This window comes from Saccostrea cucullata, unplaced genomic scaffold (assembly GCF_032062105.1).
Source record: "Saccostrea cucullata isolate Sc308-1 unplaced genomic scaffold, CSIRO_AGI_Scuc_v1 ctg658, whole genome shotgun sequence".
Lineage (NCBI taxonomy): Eukaryota > Metazoa > Mollusca > Bivalvia > Ostreida > Ostreidae > Saccostrea > Saccostrea cuccullata.
Window position 1 is genome coordinate 41,579 of NW_026933693.1, and position 22,927 is coordinate 64,505.

A 22,927-nucleotide genomic window follows, 5' to 3' on the forward strand; every position below is an offset into this window, starting at 1 on the left:
TTTTTGAAAGAGTTCTTATTTCTTGTCGATTATTTATTTTGATTATTAAGTTTTTCATAAATGCTACAATTCAGTAAATTTCCACAGATATTTTTAAACAAAATTATTTGCAAACAACAAAAATCATTTCGGGTTTTACGATCTAACGTTTCCGGTTACGGAGTTTCACGAACTTCCTTAGATACCAACAACGATGGCGGACAAAACAGAGGTAAGGACTTACATGTGATAAATCCTCTATTTGTTCCCGTTTATAGACTGATTCATACAAAATTGTTTAGTCACTTTATTTCAGTAGTATGAGTTTACATCATAAGTGTAAGCAGACACAAAAAAATGCCGATAATAAGGCACAGATATTCAAAAGACAATGGTTATAGACCTATTTATTTGATACCAGTCAGTGTGGATATTGCCATGCTCCCAAAGTGCATGTCAAGAAAGAATATAAAGTGCATTGTAAAAATAATTTTTATTCTGGATTTGCTAATTTTTTTTTACTAGAGCAATTTTGTTATTTTGCAGAAAAATTATGTTTTATTAGCTGTCCAATGCATGTACTTCAAGACAAATAAATTTTATTTATAGTCGGCATGTATATACCGTATAACAGTTTAACTTGAGCTGTGATAGCTCTTTAACCGACTTTAAGTACTTGACTTGAGTTATGAATTTAGCTTTTAATGAGTGAATAAAGAGCTGAGTTACTATGAGCATATAGATTGTGGTCAAAGAATGTATAGATAGGAACTTTCATTATTATAGTAAATTATTAATTTGGCTTTGCTGATTTTGCAGGCTTCTTTTATGATATCAATATACTTTTCTAACAAAACTTTGTGCTAAAACTATATCACTTGTTCTACTTATAATCTGTAGTTTATTGTAAGAATGAAATTTGAGGTATTTTCTTTTTTAAGTCGCCATCTGGTCTGACAGATGAAGGAGGGACAAGTCAGGAAGAGCCCAAGGTGATAAATATGGAAGGAGTCAGTGATCAGACCAAACAAACAACAGAGACTGATCTTGATGCTCTGTTACAGGACAAGGAGTTAATGATTGATCCTTATAATGAAGACGAGGTATGTGTTATGTGATGTACATTTATGTCAAAAGATTGTATCTTGTTTAGAATTGCATAAATCTGAAAATAAGATTCCATTGAATTGATTTGTCTTTTTTCCTTAACAGACAGAACTTAGATTCCTGCATTCCAAACCAACATGCTTCATAATAATCGGGAAACCAGGGTCTGGAAAAACAAGCCTGGCTAGAAGACTTGCTTCAGAATGGAAATGTGAACTCATCAATCGTAAGACACACATTTAAATTTTCGACAAAAATTAAAGCACTAGCTACAATTTCATACTATTTCACCTTTACCTGTGTTACTGGAGGACAACGTATGTATGATTTTTATTTCAGCTACGGATTTGATCAACCAGCATATACACATGATGACTGAAACGGGCAATAAATGCCAAGAAATTCTTGTAAGAGGAGAGGCCATTCCTGAGGAGATGGTAATTAAAATGATCGAGGCTAAAATCCAATCCCCTGAGGTCACACATCATGGTAAGACATAATTCTAACACATACACTTTCACATGTGTTAGATATTTTGTTGTTATATTATCAACAATATCTGTATCTGTGGCTATGATGTTTTGTACACTGAACTGTAAATGTGACTACCAGTGTGTTGAACTGCTCAGTCAAGATGATGAAGAGTGAAGATGAAAAAAAAAGAGTTACTTTTTTTTATTTGATATCAGTAATTGAGTTGGAATTAGTAGTTGGACACAAAGCACAAAGTAATGACAAGACACTTGTCTTAGGCTTTAGACATTTGCATGTTTTGTCAATGTTCACAATTGCACTTTATTCACAGGTTATGTGCTTGATGATTTCCCCTGCCTATCAGAGGAAAACCTCTCCATAAAAGACCAAATTGAACTTGTGAAGAACTGGAAACTCAAGCCTGATTTTATCATTAATATCAAGGTTTCAAATTTATTTTAAATTATCATAAAAACAATCTGGTAAACTCTCTGATTAGTTGAATTGAGAATCCTAACTTGGATTACAACATGAATTTCTAGGGATCTGTGTTTTATGCCCTCGTTACATATTTGTTTTGTTTATGGATGTTTTGAGATGAACCACTGTTTGTTATCTTCACCTCTTACATTATAGATCCCTGATCATGATTTGGAGAAGAGGAGAATCGGTCAGAAAATTGATCCTATGACAGGAGAAATCTTCACTGAGGAAGTCTACAACCCAGAGAAACCAGTCAAAGAGGTCAGAAATACAGGCAGTTTATTTAAGATACTTCAAGTATATCATACTCCACATATTCTCTATGAGTAATCATTCAAGGGCTAGGATTCATTGAACACAAATGTATCATTATTTCTGAACATCACTTTTCTTTATTTATTGCATTTTTTAAAATTAAATTAATTGGTAAAATCAGTTAGAACCTGCCAAAGAAGTAAGTATTTGCATGCAGACCCAGATAAAGTATAGACAAGCCCAATTATTTAACTCTGTGTGTACATCATCACACACGGTTATTTCTTAAGCTAAAATTTTGTATTTCTAATATTAAATGTATAAAGAATCCCCCCCCCCACAACAACTTGTGTGATTGGCAGAATTGACAGAATTGATCTGATTTAATTTTATAGTTAATGCATGACATAGAAGGCAAATACCAGAATCAATCTTTAACTTTTATCTTTAACTCCAATATAACATATGAATTTTTCTATAAGATAAGCAATAGTTTCAAGCATTTACATTGGATATTTCATCTAACAAACTTACTGCATGCCTGCTGAAAAAAAAAAACCAACAGTGATGGTGTGTTTAACTGCTTTAAACTAATAGGAAATAGATGTCCATATATGTGGATAAAAAATAAAAAAAATTTGAAAAAAAGATAAAAATGAAAAAAATGAATGAAAAGATAACTAATGGTATTAACAATTTGTTGTACAAACAGCTGTGATATCATTATGTTTAATGTTGATAGATTAAGGAGGAGGGAGAAGAAGAAGGAGAGGAGGAGGAAGAAGAGGACGCTGAGGAGGCCACACCAGAGGTCAGGGGGTCAATTTATGTCAGCTGTTTTGTGAATTTAATAACAATGGCTGGGTCACAATCTATGTTTACACTGATATATCTGTGTTTTTATGACAGGACGGTGACTTTGCCTCAGAACTTCCTCCCGAGGTGCTGGAGAGGCTACTGAGGCGCCCTGAAGATTTAGAGGAGCAAGCTAAAGGGAACATCTCCAAATACAAAAATAAAATGCTGAGGCTCTTAGAGGTAAAACTTCCTCATTTAGCGATATTTTTACCAGTATATTGTATGTCTGAAAAATGTGCTTATTGCACATATATTTAACATTGATTCATCATGAATATCTTTTCAGGATTACATGGCAGACCATGATCAGCAATATCTTATTGAAATGGATGGAAATCAAACCATTCCAACACTGTTTAGGGTACTTGAATTTTCTTTCTTTAACTTCATTCTGAGAAGTACTCATTTGTATAGTGTACATGAGACAAATGAACATTGAACTTTCATAAATATAGGTATCTATGGACAGTATAGATAATAGAATATTAACTTCCTGTTATAATTTTTGCAGCAACTGCTGTCGCGATTGAACTGTTTTGTGCTGAGACCGGCAGCTGTACCCATCAGGCTTCAGGACCCAGAGGATGATGAAATCCCAGAGGAAATTGAGACAGACGAATTGATGAGGACTCTCGGACCTAAACAGATGGTGGCGCCCAGGTTTAGGTGGAGGAGGAGCCGCTGGTTAAGAAACTGTCCTGTGGCTCTCTATGAAGGGGATATAACTCCTGGCAAACCAGAATTTGCTGTTAGGTAAAGACAAAAATAATAAAGTTCGTAGATGAAAAAGTTTCTGGAAATTTTTCTGTTTGTCTTATATGTTATTTTTGTGTTTTCAGCTTTTTGGACAAGATTTATGTTTTGTCAAGTGCGGAAGCAATGGAGAAATTTTTGAAGAATCCTCGTCCTTACTTGATGGCCCCACAACCCAGGCCCCCTTGTAAAATAGCCATTTTAGGTCCCCCTCTCATAGGAAAAACCACACTAGCACACCTTTTGGCACAGAAGTATGGAGCAAAGGTTAGTATTTAATGTCTGTTTAATTGAGAACCATGTTAAAATCAAATATAGCAATGCAGGAGTGTCTTCAAAATTAAAATGTGTTTGTTTCAAGAATTGATGCTAAGTTACAATCTTCATTGGTAAAGATGTCAAAACATTCCCCCATATTTCACTTTCTCAGATACTCTTTAGTTGCTATAAAGAATGCATTTTTGCGTTAGGTTTTGGATATGGATGTTCTGATGAAACCAAAGATGGAAGAGGAGAAAAAGAAGTACATTGACGAGCAGAAGAAGGAGGCAACAGAAAATGCAATATCCACCGTCAAAATGAAGATCAAAGAGAAAATGGAGGCAGAACAGGCTGCAAGGGAGGCAGAAGGTGAGAAGAACAAACAAATCTATACAGCGTTAAAAAAATATTGCTTGTGAATGCATAACTTTTTGTATTTTACAGAGATATATGGGATATAATTACCGTAAATCTGGAAATTTTTGCTGTAGATAAATTTTTAGCAAATTTGCGAGTTCATTGCATTCACAAAAATATTTTTCTTAAAAATAAATTACCAATAAGAAAATGTAAAAAAAGCAGTAGTAATTCGCAAAATTTTGAAACGTAAAAAAATTAATCAACACCATTTTGACCCGAATTCGCAAAATAAAATTGACGTAAAAATTTCCAGATTTACGGTATATGTTTGGTCTACATGTATTATTTTTTATGATTTATATGTTTGACCTTGACCTGCTGTTTACAGAGGCAGCGGCAGCAGAACTTGCTGCTCAACAAGCCGAGGAGGAGGCCGAGGAAGGTAGACAACTCTGTAAAGCTAGTCCTCACTCTGTCCTCAATGCATGACTGTCCTCACTTCACATCTAAGTTCTCAAATCTGTCTGTCCTCAATGCATGACTCTGTACTCACTACACAACTCAATCCTTGAATTTATCTGTCCTAAATGCATGCATTCATCCTCACTGCATGTTTCTGTCTTCATTCTCTCATCAGTATATGACTTTGTTGTCCTATAAACTCGAGTCTTATTGATTTCAACCACTCTACTACATGTACTTGGGTCTAGCTTTCTTTATACAATTAATTTACGACTTTTTTTATCATTAAATTTACTCTTTGAGGAATGACCATAGATTTCTCAATACTATGTTTTTTAAAAGAACTTTTTTACTTAGTTTTAGCTTATCTTAAAACATTGTAATCAGAAAGAGTAGGACATTACATATGATCTATTATTTAATATGAATCAGTATAGCTGATATATGAGCAATATTTCTAATTCATAGCTAGGGCGTAACATATGCATACCTCCCAATTTTTTTTTTTTTTTTGTTGATTTGAAATTGTATACAAACTGGTATTAAGTAAAACATTTGTTTGCCTCTGACTAGATGAAGAAGGCAAGAGTGGTGATGAAAAAGAGGAAGGTGAGAAAAGTTCTCTAGTTACCTCCCTTCTTCCTCTTATATCTATACATGTAAATCCTCAATTTCCTATAATATTCTATCTGTAGTACTTGAAGCTTATAATTTAGAATATTTTAAACCCTTAATCTGCTAAAATGTCTACACTCTCTCAAATCTTAATAATATAAAAAAAATCTAAATTTTGAAATATCCTCCCAATGTTAAAGTACTACTTTGCTTTTTAGCTCACCTGAGCCGAAGGCTCAAGTGAGCTTTTCTGATCACAGGTAAACTTTTCACATTTTCGACTTCTTCTCAAGAACCGCTGGGCCAATTTCAACCAAACTTGCCACAAAGCATCCTTGGGTGAAGGGGATTCAAGTTTGTTCAAATGAAGGGCCACGCCCTCATTCAAGGGGAGATAATTGAGAATTAGTGAAAATTGGGTGGTATGTTTTAAAAATCTTCTTCTCAAGAACCACTGTGCCAGGAAAGATGAAACTTATGGGGAAACATCCTCTGGTAGTGTAGATTCAAGTTTGTTCAAATCATGTCCCCCGGGGGTAGGGCGGGGCCACAATGGCCGACCAAAGTTTTACATAGAAATATACAGGAAAATTCTTTAAAAATCTTCTTCTCAAGAAGGACAAGGCCATAATTCATCAAATTTATATGGAAGCATGCTCAGGTAGTGTAGATTCAAGTTTGTTCAAATCATGACCCCCGGGGGTAGGGCGGGGCCAAAATGGCCGACCAAAGTTTTACATAGAAATATATAGGAAAATTCTTTAAAAATCTTCTTCTCAAGAATGACAAAGCCATGATTCATCATATTTATATGGAAGCATGCTCAGGTAGTGTAGATTCAAGTTTGTTCAAATCATGACCCCGGGGGTAGGGCAGGGCAAAAATGGCCGACCAAAGTTTTACATAGAAATATATAGGAAAATTCTTTAAAAATCTTCTTCTCAAGAATGACAAAGCCATAATTCATCATATTTATATGGAAGCATGCTCAGGTAGTGTAGATTCAAGTTTGTTCAAATCATGACCCCGGGGGTAGGGCGGGGCCACAATGGCGGACCAAAGTTTTACATAGAAATATATAGGAAAATTCTTTAAAAATCTTCTTCTCAAGAATGACAAAGCCATAATTCATCATATTTATATGGAAGCATGTTCAGGTAGTGAAGATTCAATTTTGTTCAAATCATGACCCCCGGGGGTAGGGAGGGGCCAAAATGGCCGACCAAAGTTTTACATGGAAATATATAGGAAAATTCTTTAAAAATCTTCTTCTCAAGAATGACAAAGCCATAATTCATCATATTTATATGGAAGCATGTTCAAGTAGTGTAGATTCAAGTTTGTTCAAATCATGACCCCGGGGGGTAAGGCAGGGCCAAAATGGCCGACCAAAGTTTTACATAGAGATATATAGGAAAGTTCTTTAAAAATCTTCTTCTCTAGAATGACACAGTCATAATTCATCATATTTATATGGAAGCATGCTAAGGTAGTGTAGATTCAAGTTTGTTCAAATCATGACCCCCGGGGGTAGGGCGGGGCCAAAATGGCCGACCAAAGTTTTACATAGAAATATACAGGAAAATTCTTTAAAAATCTTCTTCTCAAGAATGACAAAGCCATAATTCATCATATTTATATGGAAGCATGCTCAGGTAGTGTAGATTCAATTTGTTCAAATCATGACCCCCGGGGGTAGGGCGGGGCCAAAATGGTCGACCAAAGATTTACATAGAAATACATAGGAAAATTCTTTAAACATCTTCTTCTCAAGAATGACAAAGCCATAATTCATCATATTTATATGGAAGCATGCTCAAGTAGTGTAGATTCAAATTTGTTCAAATCATGACCCCCGGGGGTAGGGCGGGGCCAAAATGGCCGACCAAAGTTTTTAAAGATGTATTTAGGAAAATTCTTTAAAAATCATTTGCTAAAAAATAGCAAATCCATGATTGGTCATGGGACTACTTTTGGATTTAAACTTTACAATAAAAAGCCATTTTCTACTTTTTCCTTCCCTTAGTGCTTAGGTGAGCGATATGGCCCATGGGCCTCTTGTTCTATTATAGCTTAAGTAAGGCAGTTAAGACAAAGGACTAAAACAGACTTAAAACTTGTTACACTGCAACTCTCCTATAGCAGTAAACTGTCTTGCATACCTCACTTTCTCTTAAAAGATATATAAACTTAGCACTGCTAGTTTGCATCTTGAAAACATAAAATTGGCAAAATGACCAAATTTTAGATGTACAAAATGAAATTATTTCAGAATCTGATGTTGACTTACTGGGTAATAATGAAATGTTTATTTACAATAACTAATTTAACTTCCATCTTAAATATTTTTTGTTTGTTTCAGGAATTTCTTATTAAAATTGCATTTGTAGTTTCAGTTATTTCTTGAGCTTTTTTGAATTCATACATGCATGTGATTTTGAATGCTACAAGTACCATAATTATACTACATGTAGTACTTTTACAATTTCTTTTTTATTTAGCTTACGTGTGTGTATTTTGTATATTTTTTACATTATTTTTAACATGTATATTTTTTCTTGAAGAACATTTATATTTATAATCATGTCTATTGGCATATTACTTTTTATTTGCCAGAACTTTCTTTTCACACAGTTGATGCTCGCAAAAATGTTATTCTCGCATATAATAATATTTTGTAGGATTATAAAGAGCAATAACCACAATTTTTGAAAATTTTGTCTCACCAATAGAGTTAATGACTATCTCCTGAAAATAATATGTCACAAAAAATAGTAATGTAGTTATGTACAGTTCTATTTAAAGTAAGGTCTCGTCTTAAGACAAGAGTTTACACCTGGCTGTGACATGGCACATGTCTAACCTCACCTGTTGTTGTAACAGAGTTTGTTTTTCTGACCAGATCCCAGTGCTACTGACACCAGCATGGTCAAAGAGGGTGAGGATAAAACTGAGGAATCCCCTCCCGAAGAGACCAAACCCGAGGAAGGGGCGGAGTCTAAGGAGGTCAAAGGTCGGCAGAGTGGGCTAGGAACCCCTGTAGTGCTTTTTGGCTTTACTATATACCGCCTTATTGACGCTCCTGTTGATTATTAACCTGTTTCTTATTTCCTTCAGCCTTGTTCCTGAATTGGTGGCAGTCTTTTTGTATTCTTGGAAAATTTTTTCCTATTTGTTCAGCTAAATTTTATTGTATAGGGGGTTGAATTTGCAATTGTATAGTTTTGCTTGAATCTGAATTTGAGCAACTGTAAAGTATTTGGGTTTTAAACATATATATCAAACAGATAAATTGACACCACTTAAGTTATTTCACCCCTATACAGTATACAAATTGTAGTCTTTTGAAGGCTTGCAGGTTAAAACATATTAACACTTACAATGTAGCAAAGGCTAGTTATGATCCTTGTGTGGGTGACAGCTTTGTAAATGAGCTGATTTAATATTTGTCTTTTTAATCAAGAATCCTGCTTGCCAGTACCGGTATATATTGCCTTTCTTGGAAAGATAACACATATTGCCAATAGCTAATTAATAATTAACAATCTGAATAGCATGCTCATTACTTTGAAAATGCTAACAAATACTAATAAAAGTAATACATGTACAAAATAATACTAATTGTATATACTTGCCTATAAGTTTGATTTTTGGGAGTGAAATTTTGATTCCAGTTGTACATGTATAGTTTGGAATTTAATACGATACAGAAAAGGAAGATCTAAGGTTACCAAATCCAAATAACACTGAAATGATCTTAGACTTGTTAAAGTTAATAAAAGATCAAATATCAATGTCAAATCTCATGTGAAACACAGGAAATACAATAAAAATTGAAATAACTGATGGATACACTGACATACAAGTGGGTCAATGGCAAATTCCTCCAAAATAAGCTGAAAAAATACAATTGACTTATAAACAAACTGACTTATAGGCAAGTACCGGGTATATATGGTATAGCTTGACTTCATTTTCAAGTTATAAACAAAGTCTTTATAAAATTGAACAATTTACTTTTTATTCACTGTAGTTTTTTTTTAACATAAATTTGTGATGTTTGTTTTTTTCAGCCAGAAAAATATATACTCAATTAAACTGCAACTTCTGTCATTTCTAGATATATGTAAACAAAGTTTTGAGCAAAAAAATCATCTTGGAGTACAAAATGTAATACAATTTTATATATTTTGGACATTACAGAAGAAGAAGAGGAGAAATCTGGAGAAGAAGGGGGTGAGGAGAAAGCAGAGGAGGCCAAGACTGAGGACAAGTCTGAGGTCACGACCTCCACCGAGCCCCCAGCCCCTCCCCCTGTCCCTGAGGTCGATGAGACCCACCCAGAGGTCATCACCATGGTGGAGGCGGCTCTCAAGCTGGCAGAGGAACATCAGATCACCCTCCCCCCAGAGGCCTATATTGAGGTTCTGGAAATTGCCATTAAAGACGCGGAGAAAGAACTCAGAGAAAAAAACCCAGATGGACCTATGTAAGTGTAACAGGATATTTTTCCTGCTGAAAACCTTGATTTTATTGCCACTATACAGCATATAATGTTACAGGCAAAAATGAGAGTTTTATGATGAATTACTGTCTTCAAAATCTGTATCATGTTTTTTCTTATTTGCACTACTGGTATTTTACTAAATTTGAAGGACACAGTGTCTTCAAAATTTATTAAAATTCTTTGTATAGCCATGGTGGATGGGTTTTGGATAACTTCCCAAAGACCAGAGATCAGATGAACATGTGTATTGAGAAGAACGTGATGCCAGATGACTTCATCCTGCTACAAGACAAGGAAAACAGCGAGTTTCTAATCAGACGGTTCTATCAGATGAACAAGGAGGATATTGACGCAAAAATAAAGGCTCGCAAAGAGGAGGAGGAGCGGAAGAGGAGGGCAATCGAGGAAGAGAGGAGGTACGTATTGAAGAGTAAATTAGGATGTATCATGGATATTGTAATTTTTTTTTTCTACATCAGCTGAAAAGAGAATCTGAATTATTTGGCAATAATATTGTAATTCTCATAGAACATGAACATTTTTGGTTAAAAATGTGACATAATTTTTAAAATCATTTAGAAGGAGGGAAGAAGAGGAGAGAAAAGCAGCTGAGGAAGCAGCAAGGAAGGCAGCAGAAGAAGAGAGGCTGAGGAAACTTGCTGAGGAAGAGGGTGAAGAAGGAGGTGAGTTATCTCCCGTGATCATCTTCATATCATATTCAGCTCTAAATAGAATCATTGAGAGATAGTTCCATTGTTATCATGATATCAAGGTTTCGAAATGAATAAATGAACAAAACATGATGTCTCTTCAGATTCATCTTGTTTACTTGTGTGAAGTGAAATTTCACCATTTAAATCTTGCTGAATGCTTATGCACATTGATTGAAAACAGAGCATGTGTGACTTGTACTTGAAAGAAAAATTAAGCTTACTACTGATCATTAAAGTGATTATCACCAGGATACATAAAATAGCTTGAACTTGTTACCACTGTGTGTCACCACTACAAAGACTTGGCACGATTTCTGACCTTTTGACCCTTAGGTGAGACCGCAGAGGAAGGTGAGGAGGAGGAAGTTGAGGAGAAGACAGAAGAGCCAGAACAAGAGGAGACAACTGAGCCTCCTAAAGGTAACCCCCCACTGTCCTCACTGTGGGTCCCCTCACTCTCAATGTGCTGCCCTCTGGTGTTGTGTGCTGTGTAATGTATTGTGTAAAGGGGGATAACTCCTTTTGGTATTGTATTATGGAAGTGTATTTGGTGAAATTTTGATAATGTTTTAGAGCTAATAGAATCAATAAAAGCATGGGTGCTAGTTAATATCTGTTAGTGGGAATGGTATTTCATAGATAAAACTCTGCTGACATGCTATTTGTTGTGGTTTTAGTAGTATTGTATAAACTTCATGGCATTTATCAGAATGTAAGAACTGCATTCATAGAAACATAAACTTACCTTGGTAGATCTGAGTTCACCTTCACCATCAGTCTCATCCTCAGGTTTGTGTTTCAGGTTACCATTACCTGTACTTCTAGTTCATATTATTAGCTTATGGTTCTCACCAAAATCTTATTGCTTTGTATTTATGCTTTACTGTGTATATATTTCTATTGTAGATATATAATTTTCAGTTATATCAATATCTTTACATTTTCTGTTACTTCTGCTTTTAGAATGATTTTGATATTTTTGCATGCTGTATTTCAGGATCTTGAATTTAATTTTTGCACTTCTTAGCTATAGATGTAAAAGATATATACCGCACATTTAAATAGCTGTCTTTTAGCTTTAATCATTATTTACGGCTTCAATACTTTGATAAAAGATGAGCATTTAAGTTCTATAAATTTATAAAAGATCTATTCTTAGTAGTATGAACCATTGTAAAATATTTTAGAGTTATGTTATTTCAAGAAAAATATTATTTCTTTGTGTCAACATAAATCGTCCTATTTTGCAGACATTTTCAGTAAATTGTGATTTATCATGAATCAATTACAAATATTTATAGAGCAAAGGAAAGAAATTTTTACCTTTATTTTTGTATTTAGTCAATTACCGGTAGTGTTGATTATTCATCCTTCCCACAGGTTTATGAATTGGCATTGTTTATACAAATATAAGCACTGCTTTTTATTTAGTTGTCTTTCACTCAAAGAATACTCTGATTAGCACAAGTTATAGATGATTAAAATTTCTTTAATCTACTTTATATCCATAAATATATTCTACTTACTAATTTTTCTTCTTTTTCAGATATATATACTCTAACTACTTATTTACATTTTTTTTTGGTTTGAAATTTTTATCCATTAATTGTTTTTTTTTACACGAAAATTTGCAAACACAAATCTATAGTAGTCATTTTAAATTCACAAAATGAAAATGTATTGCCTCATTTATTAAATTGCGAAGTTTGAGAAAGTCACGTCTGTTTGCCAAATTTATGTGTTAAGATTTTTAACAGATTTTAGATCTCTTTTGGCTGCGATTACATATCTTGAACTTTGACCTCAGTGTGTCAATGTTGTGTTTTCACAGAGGAGGAGGAAGAACAGAAATCAGAAGTAGAGACCACAAAGACCAGTGACCCAGCCCCATCCAGCATTGGGGAGGATGAGGGGTCAAAGGTCAAAATACAGGAGGATGAAAATGTGAGTTAAAGACTACCTGTGTACTGTAAACCAACTTTTATTCGCGTGCGAGAAATTTTCGCCTCGTCGTCGCGAATATTTCTCGCCGCGAACCAGTTCTTATATTAAATTTGTCTATTAAAAACAGATACAAAAAGGCTTGGTCGCGAAAATTAATCGTCGCAAACTAGTTTATCCCTGGTAAATCGCGAAATTAAGTCGTCGCGAATAAAAGTTGGTTTACAGTATCTAATTATTTATGATTATTAACAATGTTCAAAGATCTGGTAGTAATGAGGTTTAAATGTTGTGTTTTGAAAAAATAAAGATGAAAAATATTATAATTGCTGCAAAAGGGAAAACCTTCATGCAAAAAAAAAAAAATCGCTGTTTTTTTTTCTTCACAGAAGCTTCCAACAGGTCCAGAAATTGAGGAATTTAAAGAGAAGAGGAAGGAGTTTGACAGGGAATTCCAGAATGTTCTGGCTACTTTAGCTGGAGGAAGCAGTATGGAGCCTATAGCTATTGAGGCTGAAGATAAATCTGTGGAAGAGGTGTATAAGGAATCCATTGAAAACGTGGAAAGTAAGTTCTTTAGCGTGAACAATTCTTGTATATGAATATTATCCTGTACCTGAACTTGATAATCAAATATATTAAGTTACAAGATCTATTGAGGCTATTGAATTATATTATTTTGATTGCATTTGAATACTGGATGGACTATTTGTCTACTCTAACAGCTAGGTGTTTTCTACATTATTTTATGGATTAATTACATTTGATAATAAAACTGTATGATGACTGTTTGAGTTTACTGGGTGGACACCATTACAATATTGTTCTGTGATAACATATTTATTACATTTGATTGCAGAACCACTCCTATATTGTTTTGGATTACATTTTGATCGCCTTCGATTACAGGAATCTTCCTGTATTGAGCTGTGATTATATTTAAATTACGTTTGATTACAGACCTTTCCTGTATGGTCCTGTGATTACATTTTGATTACAGGACCCTTCCTGCACGCTGGATTGGAGTACCAGGGAGACATTCCTATATTATCCTGTGATTACATTTTGATTACATTTGATTACACACAGACCATTCCTTCCTGTATTGTTCTGTGATTACATTTTGATTACATTTGATTACAGGACCCTTCCTGTACGCTGGCTGGGAGTACCAGGGAGCTGATGTGGATGAGGAGGAAGAAGACATGGAGGCTGATGCTGCAGCAGCTGAAGAAGAGGAAGAGGAGGGAGGTGAAGAGGTCAGTCAAAAGGGACATAACTCTTACCCAAAACTTATGACTTCAAACTTAAATCTAGGAAAAGAAGAGAAAATCTTTCAAACTGAAAAATACTCAGTAGTTTAAGGAAGTACATGTTAAGAACTAAACAAAATTCTTTCATACAGGAAAATAATGTCACCTGTCTTGCAGAAGATGCACTTAAATGTCCTAAGGGAAAATGTCAAAAGATTAAGTTACAGTTGCTTAAGGTTAAAAACATTATAAATTCTCTTTGAAGGAGGAGGATCCCAACAGGAACAAGAAGAAGCCACTTGGAGACACGAACCACTTCTGTCCTGTGGCTCTGAAGGATAACTTTGTCTTGTACCCAGGAAACCCTGAAATATCAGCCAAGTACAGAGAGAAGGTGTACTACTTCTCCACTAATGAAGCCAGGGAGAAATTCCTCACCAATCCCACAGACTTCCTACCCAAACACAAACCACTGGATGTAAGCTTTTGTTTAAATTTGGAATTCTCTATCTCAGTACTTGATGTACATAATAACAAATATAAATATAATGAAAATTATGAGATGATGTCTTGTATATAAACTTTTTGAGCTTCAGTGGAATTTTTTGAATTTCTTTTACAAATGAAGGTTTTTGGATGAGAAAAAAAAAGTCTTAATTTTGCCTAATGAGAAATTTATTAAAAATAAAATGATTTTGTTTTAACTTAACACTGTCAATAAAAATGTCAGAGATTTTTTGAAAATTGTGTCTATGATAATTAATCTGACTATTGTAGCCACCTCCCATTCGTCTGCTGATCCTGGGAGCCAGAGGAGCTGGTAAATCTCTCCACGGCCGACAGATGGCCAGGAGGATGGGTCTGTTCCATATCTCTTTCAAAGACCGGCTCCAGGAACTGATCATCGCCAAGACGAGGAAGAAGGTGGGGCCGGAGTACGAAGAGGACAACCAGGAGGAACCAGAGGAACCGTAAGTACTGAACAGGAGGAACCAGACCATTTACTGAAAATGGATAGTAAAACACAAAGACTTGATATCTTATGTCTCAAAATGACATAACTAAAAGATAAGAATACATTTAAATGCATGTAAGTTTAAGAGAGAGAAGAAAAACAGAAAATGAATCAGGAATAATTTGTACAATACCTGTTTGGCAGGGAAGAAGATGAGGAGGAGGCAGCCATTACAGATCCTGATGGGAACCCAGTGGAGAAACCAGCCGAGCCCTCAGACAGCAAAGAAAGCGGTGAAGAGGTAAGTCATCAAGATGTATCGTACGTTGATATCTATGTTCCTATTCTTCAGTGCTGACATAAATTTATTTTCTGGTGAATTAGTTTTATCCTTTCCTTTTTGACTTTAATGTGACAAATACCTTTACATAATTATTTTTCTGTGTAGGAGAAGGAGGAAGAGGAGGTAGAGTTTACAGAGGAGGAGGAGGCCATTAAAGCTAACCTGGAGTCAGATGAACCCCTCCCTGCTGAGGTCCTGGACACCATCGTACCCGCCTGGTGGAACAAAGAGCCATTCAAGTGAGTCATCCTGCCTATCACATATATAAATCTTTATAGCACACAAAGCTTATATAACACCAAAAATCTAAATTGAGCCAAAATAGACAGATACAAAACAAACTCTGAGCTAAATAAAAAATGTATTTTTCTTTCATATTTTCTTCAAAATCTGAGTTGGGAAATTTACTTTAAATAAGTCATTTGAAATGATTTTCTTTAAACTTTAAAAAAAAAAAAACAAAAGTTAACTTCTTTTTAGGTTTCTATTTATATGAAATTTCTTGAACAGATCCACTGGGTTTATCCTGGAAGGATTCCCCAGAACCAGTGAGGAGGCTAAGTACATGGCAGAAATGGGTCTGTTCCCTGACTCTGCCCTCATCCTGAATGTGGAGGACAGTGATGTCATCGCGCGACTTCTTCCTCCTAAACTTGACAAATGGAGGGTGAAGAGAGACAGGAGACTGGAGAAGAAACGCAAGAAGAAGGAAAAGGCCCAGAAAAAGAGGGTCAGTGTTTAAAATTGTTGCTTCTCAGATGTGTATCTCAAACCTAATGCTTGAATTTTGATACAATGTTTTCTGAAATTATATTTTCATCTTGTGAGATTAACATGTACAGTATATATTTACATGTACATGGACCTATGAAATTACTTCACTATATCCCTAATTCGTTATATCTGTACAAGAACTTCATTAAATTGATATAGCTGGGGAATAGATAGCTATGAATATTTGATATCTGTGTTATACGATGAGTTTTACTGTGCATGTATTTGTAAGAGTTTACAAGAAAAGTTTTGGCTTAATATACGGAATAAATATTTGATAATCTGAAGATAGGCCATTCTTTTCCTGATCAATTGGAAACAATGAAATTTGAATTTTTATGCTTCTGTTGTAAATTGTAGGAAGCAGCAATACAGAAGAGGAGAGAAGAACTCCTTAAGGAGCAGGAAGAGAGAAGGAAGGAGCGGGCAGCAGAGAAGGCTGCAGCCAGAGAGGACGGTGATGAGGAGGAAGAGGCCGAGGAAGAAGAGGAAGCTGAGGAGGAGGAAGAGGAGGTTGACATTGAGGCCCAGCTGGCTGAGGAGTTCGAGGTAACATTTGTCAGATCTCAGAATCTCTTAAAATAATGAGACTCTTCTTCCCCTGCTAGGCAAACTTTATCACTGATTTATTATTAGAGCTAGATACAATTGTCACTATCTCATCTTCATGATTTAATTTGTGTCTGTAGGAGGAGGAGGAAGAAGAAGAAGAGGAAGAAGAACAAGAGGAGGATGCCACGGACAGAATGAGGAACGACCTTAATGAGGTGTATGACAATGACACCAACAAACTGGCAGCTGTACAGGTAAAGTATTGTGGAGAGTGAGAAAGCATAATGTTAATCAAGAATCATCTGGGATCTTATCAAAATTTAATCTATTTGTAAATACCCGGTAACTTAAAATTAGTTTTGATGTCCAACTTGCTTAACAATTGTATTTTGGATACAGATTTATAGTATATGATTTTTGTTATAGGAAACTCTGGAGGAGATCTCTGTTCCCCGAGTGGCAGTGGAAGCTGGCAGGAAGCCACATATTGTTAGATACTCCATGTCTAAAGGTTTGAAGCCCTTCATAGACTTTAGACACAGTATGTTTGAGAGGGTCTACCCCATCAATGAGAGGCTGGCCAATAAAATGTTACAAACTGGTTACAAACAACCCAGCAAGTTTGGAAGATGGTGTCCAGTCAAGGTAATTAATACTTTTCTAATCTTCAAGAAAAGAGAGCTACATTTATTTTATCATGCTTTGCTCAAATGACAAATACTTCCTAGCTTTTTCCCCTTCATGGTAATGTGATGAAAGATATGCTATTGAAGGATACCGTATAAGTAGGATTTTTAGCGAGGATTTAATTTCGGCATTATTAGCGAGGGTGCTGACATGGCTAAAATTGAATATCGCTAAAAATTAATTGCTTGTTATTTGTAATAGCTTCTTAAGTTATCATTTTAAAATCGCTAAAATTACTTATCACTAAAAATAAAATAACATATTTTAGGTAGAAATCGCTAAATTTGCGTCTCGTTAAAATTTCCACTTATATGGTATCTGATGTAAAACTATTTGGATTTTTTCCCCAGTTATATGAGGGAGATGTGATCCAGCCAATGAATGGCCTGGGATTTCCAACATATCCTTGTATCTACCGGCAACACATCTACTTCATGTCATCCCCCTCAGCTCGGGAGGAGTTCTCTAAGAACCCCATGCTGTACCTCACCCAGAACATCTCCAGACCCGTGGTACCCATCAGGCTCAGCATCATAGGACCACCAAAGTCTGGCAAAACAGCATGTATGTCAGGGCTACATTATAAAAGATTATTCCTGGCTTGCAAGTTTCATGAAATTTATTTCAAACAACACATTTTTTGTACAGTTTAACTTAAGTATCTTGAACATGAATATCCATAATACCATTAAATTAATATGTCAAAGTGAAGTCCCAACCACTTATTCTTAAAGTATTTTGACCTTGATATTTAGAACTCTCAGACATATTGATGCTTTTTTTAGTCCTTTCCAGTTTGAGATAAAGACTATAGTTTAGAAAAAATCTGCCAACTTTATATTCTTAAATTAAGATCTACTCTTTTTAAGCCATTTCCTGTGTTTTTGTAATTGCAGTGGCCAACAGGTTTGTAAGTGAGTATGGCTTGGTGAGGTTGTCCATTGGAGAAGCCATGAGGAGAGTTCTAGTGGAGCAACCAAAAACGGATCTAGCCAAGTCCATCACTAAGCACCTGGTCAAGGGACTGACCGTTCCGGACGAGCTGGCTGTCCAGGCGCTGGATGTCTGTATCATGGACATGAGGTGTCAGACCAGGGGGTGAGTTCACTCTGCCAATACTCATATGCTGGACAGTTATTTTCAGAAACATACAATAGAACATTATAAAAACAAACTTACATATATTTTTTTTTTATACGTATTAGGTATGTGTTAGATGGCTATCCAATGACCAAGAAACAAGTGGACTTGCTGACCGAATGTAATATTATTCCAGTCAGGGTTATTGAATTAGTAATGGACAGCAAGGAAATCATGGTTAGGGGAATGAGGGACCGCATTGCCCCCACAAGGTAAATCCTAACAATACAATGGACAAATAGGCAAAATATTAGAATGTAATAGCTGCATAGATATGATAATTGACAAATCAAGGAAACAAATAAATTTTCAGTGGATATAATGCCAAAGCTTTTCTTGACAACATAGAAACAGGATTTTAAAAATGGAAAAAAATCCTTTATAAAATGCTCCAAAACAAGTGCATGGCTTTAGAATTGTTGGAATTTTTTCAGGACCCTTCCCCTACATGATAGTTCTCAGATTCTGGCGGTGAAATTAGCCGCCTACCACAAAGAGGTGGGAGCTGTCAAGGAGTGGTACACAAAAGAACACATGAACCACGAGCTGATCAGCGGTGAACGATCCAAGTGGTGGGTATGGAACGCCGCCCTCGACATCTCCAAGAAGAGTGTGTCACAGATACAGATGTACCTAAAGAGAATAGGAGACGGTGGGTTTATACTTACATCTGTAAAATTTTGAATCTTAAAAAAAGTACATATATTTAGTTTCTAAGTACATATCTTTATAAGTAATTATTTTGTCCGAAGGAGAAATATTTTACCCTTGTGTGTCTGTCCGTGTGTCCGTGTGTCTGTGTGTAAAACAAATTTTCGTCACAGTTTGCTCAGCAACTACTCATCGTAGATGCTTGAAATGCTAACACAATCTTCTCTGAGGCATGCCATATGGTGAGATACATTTTCGCTCAAATCCGATGTCAACTTCCTGTTTGTCTGTTTGTCTGTCTGTTTCATACATAACAAATTTTCGTCACAGTTTTCTCAGAAACTACTCATGGTAGATGCTTAAAATTTTATCACAATCTTCTCTGAGGCATGCCATATGGTATATATCCGATGTCAACTTCCTGTTTGTCTGTGGGTCTGTCTGTTTCATACATAACAAATTTCGTCACATGCAACTACTCGTTGTAGATGCTTGAAATTTTAACAAAATCTTCTCTGAGGTATGCCATATCTTGGGATACATTTTTTTCAAATTGGATATCAACTTCCTGTTTGTTTGTGCATCTTTCTGTTTTACACATAACAAATTTTCGTGGCAGTTTTATTATCAGCTATTCATAGTGGATGCTTGAAATTTTATTGCACCCTTTGTTAAGGCATGTCATATGGTGGGATTAATTTTGATATGAATCTAATGTCAACTTCATATTTTTCTGTGCATCTGCCTGTAATTGAACTTGTGTATACATATATATATATGTATATATTAACATGATAGTGCTTATTTACATCAGAGCGGGGGTATTACTAGTGAGCATTGGCTCACATATTTCTTGTTTTGTTTGCAAATATTTGAATGGATTTTCAGCTAAAACTTATTCATGAATTAACCTAGCTACACATAGTATTGTTCAAATCAAAACAATGAAAAAATGTTTAGTATAACATCATTATTTTATTTTATCACTGAATTCAGTCGCCATACTAAATGTTTAATATCCAATCTATATACAGGTCAAGCTGCTTCCATTGCCGACATGTGCATCACGCCTAACGAGTTCCTACAGCGTATGGGTGACTTTGGTCAGTATTGTCCAGTCAGTCTGGCCGACAAGAATGAACTCATCGACTGCTCCACCACCGTGTCTCTCAAAAACGCTGCCGAGTACAGAGGTTTGTCGACATCAGTGCTACTGATTTTATTACCTGTCTGATAAACTGTTAGGATAAAAATTGAATATTTAATATCTCACTCTTACTATTTATACTTCATTAATTTTGTTAAATTTGGAATTTCTTGGCTCCTTTTTCAGCTTTATACAGTCAATATCTGCTTTTTTTCAGGACATTATTATAAAATGGCTGGTCAGAAGGAACTGAACAAGTTTTTGGAGGACCCAGAGAAATATGTCCCCCCTCTGGCCCCCAACAAACTCCCCCCTCCAGAGCTCCTCCCCAACAGACACACCCCAGCCGACGTAAAGGCCTCCCAGGAGATAGAGCTGTTAGGATACTGCCCTGTCACATTCTTAGATGGACACTGCAGGTTTGTTCAGCAATCCTTCTATTTGTACCATGATTCTGATGATTCTAGTGTGTATTATAATAATGATCAGTACTGATTCAAAACTTGAACAAAAGTGTTACAACAATTTTTATGTGTATTTTGCTTTGCAAAAACAGATATGAAGCCATCGTCCCAGGAAAACCAGAATTCATTGCAGAATACAGAGGAAAATTCTTCTATTGTGAATCAGAAGAAAAACTTCTTAAATTTATGAAGTAAGTAATAACTTTCATTTAATAGCACTACTGTATGATTATGCGCTTTTAAAAAAATGGCAATTTTAATTGCTAGCAAACATGTCTTTCATGTTGATTTGCGTAATACCTTGTAGAACACCAGAGAAGTATTACGATTTGAAGCTCCCCCACAAGCTACCCCCACCCAAGGAGCCCCTCCCCGTAACCGGACTCCCTATGCTAGGGTACATGGAGCAGTCCTGTGCTACCGCCCTGGTCAAGGCTCTGACCGCCTGTGGAAACTTCAAACCCAAATACCCATTCCTTAATTCAAGTCGGTCAGCTCTTATGTATGTGGCCTATCATCTCAAAGGTATGTGAGAAACTGCTTTCATGTATTCAATTTCCATAAAATTTGTAAATAATAGAAATAAGGTCATACATGCAGTAAAATAAGAGTCTTATTTAGACATGGGATGAATACAACAATCGAAATTCATTTATACATATACAAAGTTTAAAATGATATGACCATGGTTTGTGGACACCATGTTCTTTACCGAACTGTAAATTAATTTAAACTTTTCACATTGGATGCATGTAGATATATCAGTTGTGTTTTGATAAAAAGGTTTCCTTTTTTTAACAGCATATAATCCCAAGAGTTCTGACTATGTGAGAAAAAAGTACAAGAAAAAATTACAGAAATTTGAAGAAACCTGTCAACTGATCCGTTACCTTGGTGACAATATGACAGTGAGGTACCGTGCACCCAATGATCGCCCGGGTGATTTTGACAACAAATTAGAAACATTCTTTGCTTTAAGAGGAATTGAACCAACAACAACGTGGATGGTCTGAAAAATAAAGACTTTTTTCTGTCTTTGTGAAATTGATTCCCCATCTGAGAATTCCAAGTGCATTATTGGTGTGAAAGGTGCTCATATGAAATCCTCTAATTACTCTTTTTATAGGCTTATATTGTAACAATTAACAGATGTTACCATAAAACTACTGCTGGTTTAAATTATACTTTACACTAGGAAGTCAGAGGTTACCCTCCGTTTACTTTTGTTTTATTATTGTTTATCAAGATCTACACTAGAGGAAAGCCTTGTTGTAAGAGTGTTTGGGAAGAAATCCTGTTATGCCTTCTATTTATATGACTGTGTCCTTATTCTGTGATAAAATTGTAATATATTATTGTATTGTTGACATTGTGTAATAGAAGAATTGGATTATGTCTACAGATTATTGAATTGTAAGGTTGTGGATATCCGTCCAATAAAATGTCATATGAAACAAAACCCAGCATGTTTTATTATTTCTCCTATAACAGGTGATTGTCTACCTTGATTCAATGTTTATGGTCATCCAACATTTTACTTTTTCATGGGCGATGTAAATTTATTGGTAACTCAAATACATAGAAGATTACATTATACATTGACAGAGTTGTTTATTCATGATAAGCCCCCCAAGAAATTACCAAATTTTGGTTCCTCCTAAATGATGATCCAAGCGTAAATGTACTCTAGGTATATACGTATAGTCATTGTATACAGTTTTATAACTAAATGTAACTAAGATGGTGATTCTTCTTTAATTGCCCCCTTTTATTTTCTTTTATCTACATAAAATGTATGTAGGTATTCAAGCTCAAAAGTCCATAAAACAATACAAAATAGGAGCAGAGAAAACATGGACCTCCAAAACATCAGAGGTGGGATCAGATGCCATGGAGGGGTGAACATCCCCTGTAGACCATTCACATCACACAACGTAAAAATCTATTGTTAATTCTGTGTGTAAATAATGGACTAACATGTAGTACAGTACACGTCTTCTTTCTATATTCTTTTCACAATCAATATTGTATGAGTTTTTCAATCTGCCTATATGTACTTCTCATATATCAGAGTGAATTATCAAATCTTAAAAACTGAGGACTATTAAAGATCTGTTTCTTCATTTGATTTATCTTTTGGGAAAGTAACACATGCCAAGAGTAGGTCACTGTTACCTCATTTTTGGAATGGCT

The 22,927-nt window shown here is 35.3% G+C and overlaps 1 protein-coding gene across 8 annotated transcripts; it reads left to right on the top strand.

The window, feature by feature from the left end:
* The first annotated feature begins 31 nt into the window (after positions 1–31).
* Positions 32–22,190, top strand: LOC134238953 (adenylate kinase 9-like). 8 transcript variants are annotated; one of them, XM_062721070.1, is made up of 39 exons: positions 32–211; positions 921–1,082; positions 1,192–1,312; positions 1,426–1,575; positions 1,892–2,004; positions 2,197–2,304; positions 3,041–3,109; positions 3,208–3,336; positions 3,443–3,517; positions 3,668–3,909; positions 3,996–4,176; positions 4,380–4,539; positions 4,919–4,972; positions 5,566–5,601; positions 7,880–7,900; positions 9,811–10,096; positions 10,303–10,530; positions 10,694–10,797; positions 11,161–11,247; positions 12,659–12,771; positions 13,158–13,335; positions 13,912–14,027; positions 14,287–14,499; positions 14,799–14,992; positions 15,181–15,277; positions 15,425–15,558; positions 15,830–16,049; positions 16,454–16,642; positions 16,783–16,899; positions 17,072–17,290; positions 17,683–17,896; positions 18,229–18,430; positions 18,538–18,684; positions 18,907–19,124; positions 20,158–20,316; positions 20,488–20,689; positions 20,827–20,925; positions 21,042–21,259; positions 21,536–22,190. In XM_062721070.1, the coding sequence occupies exons 1-39, from the start codon at positions 194–196 to the stop codon at positions 21,745–21,747; spliced, it is 5,805 nt and encodes a 1,934-aa protein (XP_062577054.1). In that variant the 5' UTR covers positions 32–193; the 3' UTR covers positions 21,748–22,190. The 8 variants fall into 8 exon arrangements, with proteins under 8 accessions (XP_062577054.1, XP_062577052.1, XP_062577056.1 ...); XM_062721068.1 differs by lacking the exon at positions 7,880–7,900 and adding an exon at positions 8,510–8,620; XM_062721072.1 differs by lacking the exon at positions 7,880–7,900.
* Positions 22,191–22,927: the final 737 nt, after the last annotated feature.

What these genes read in the sequence shown, in the direction of transcription:
- LOC134238953 (XM_062721068.1), top strand. An exon ending in AAATGCTGAGGCTCTTAGAG is followed by an intron (nt 3,337 to 3,442) that starts GTAAAACTTCCT and finishes ATATCTTTTCAG; the next exon opens with GATTACATGGCAGACCATGA. An exon ending in AGCTGGCTGAGGAGTTCGAG is followed by an intron (nt 16,643 to 16,782) that starts GTAACATTTGTC and finishes TTGTGTCTGTAG; the next exon opens with GAGGAGGAGGAAGAAGAAGA.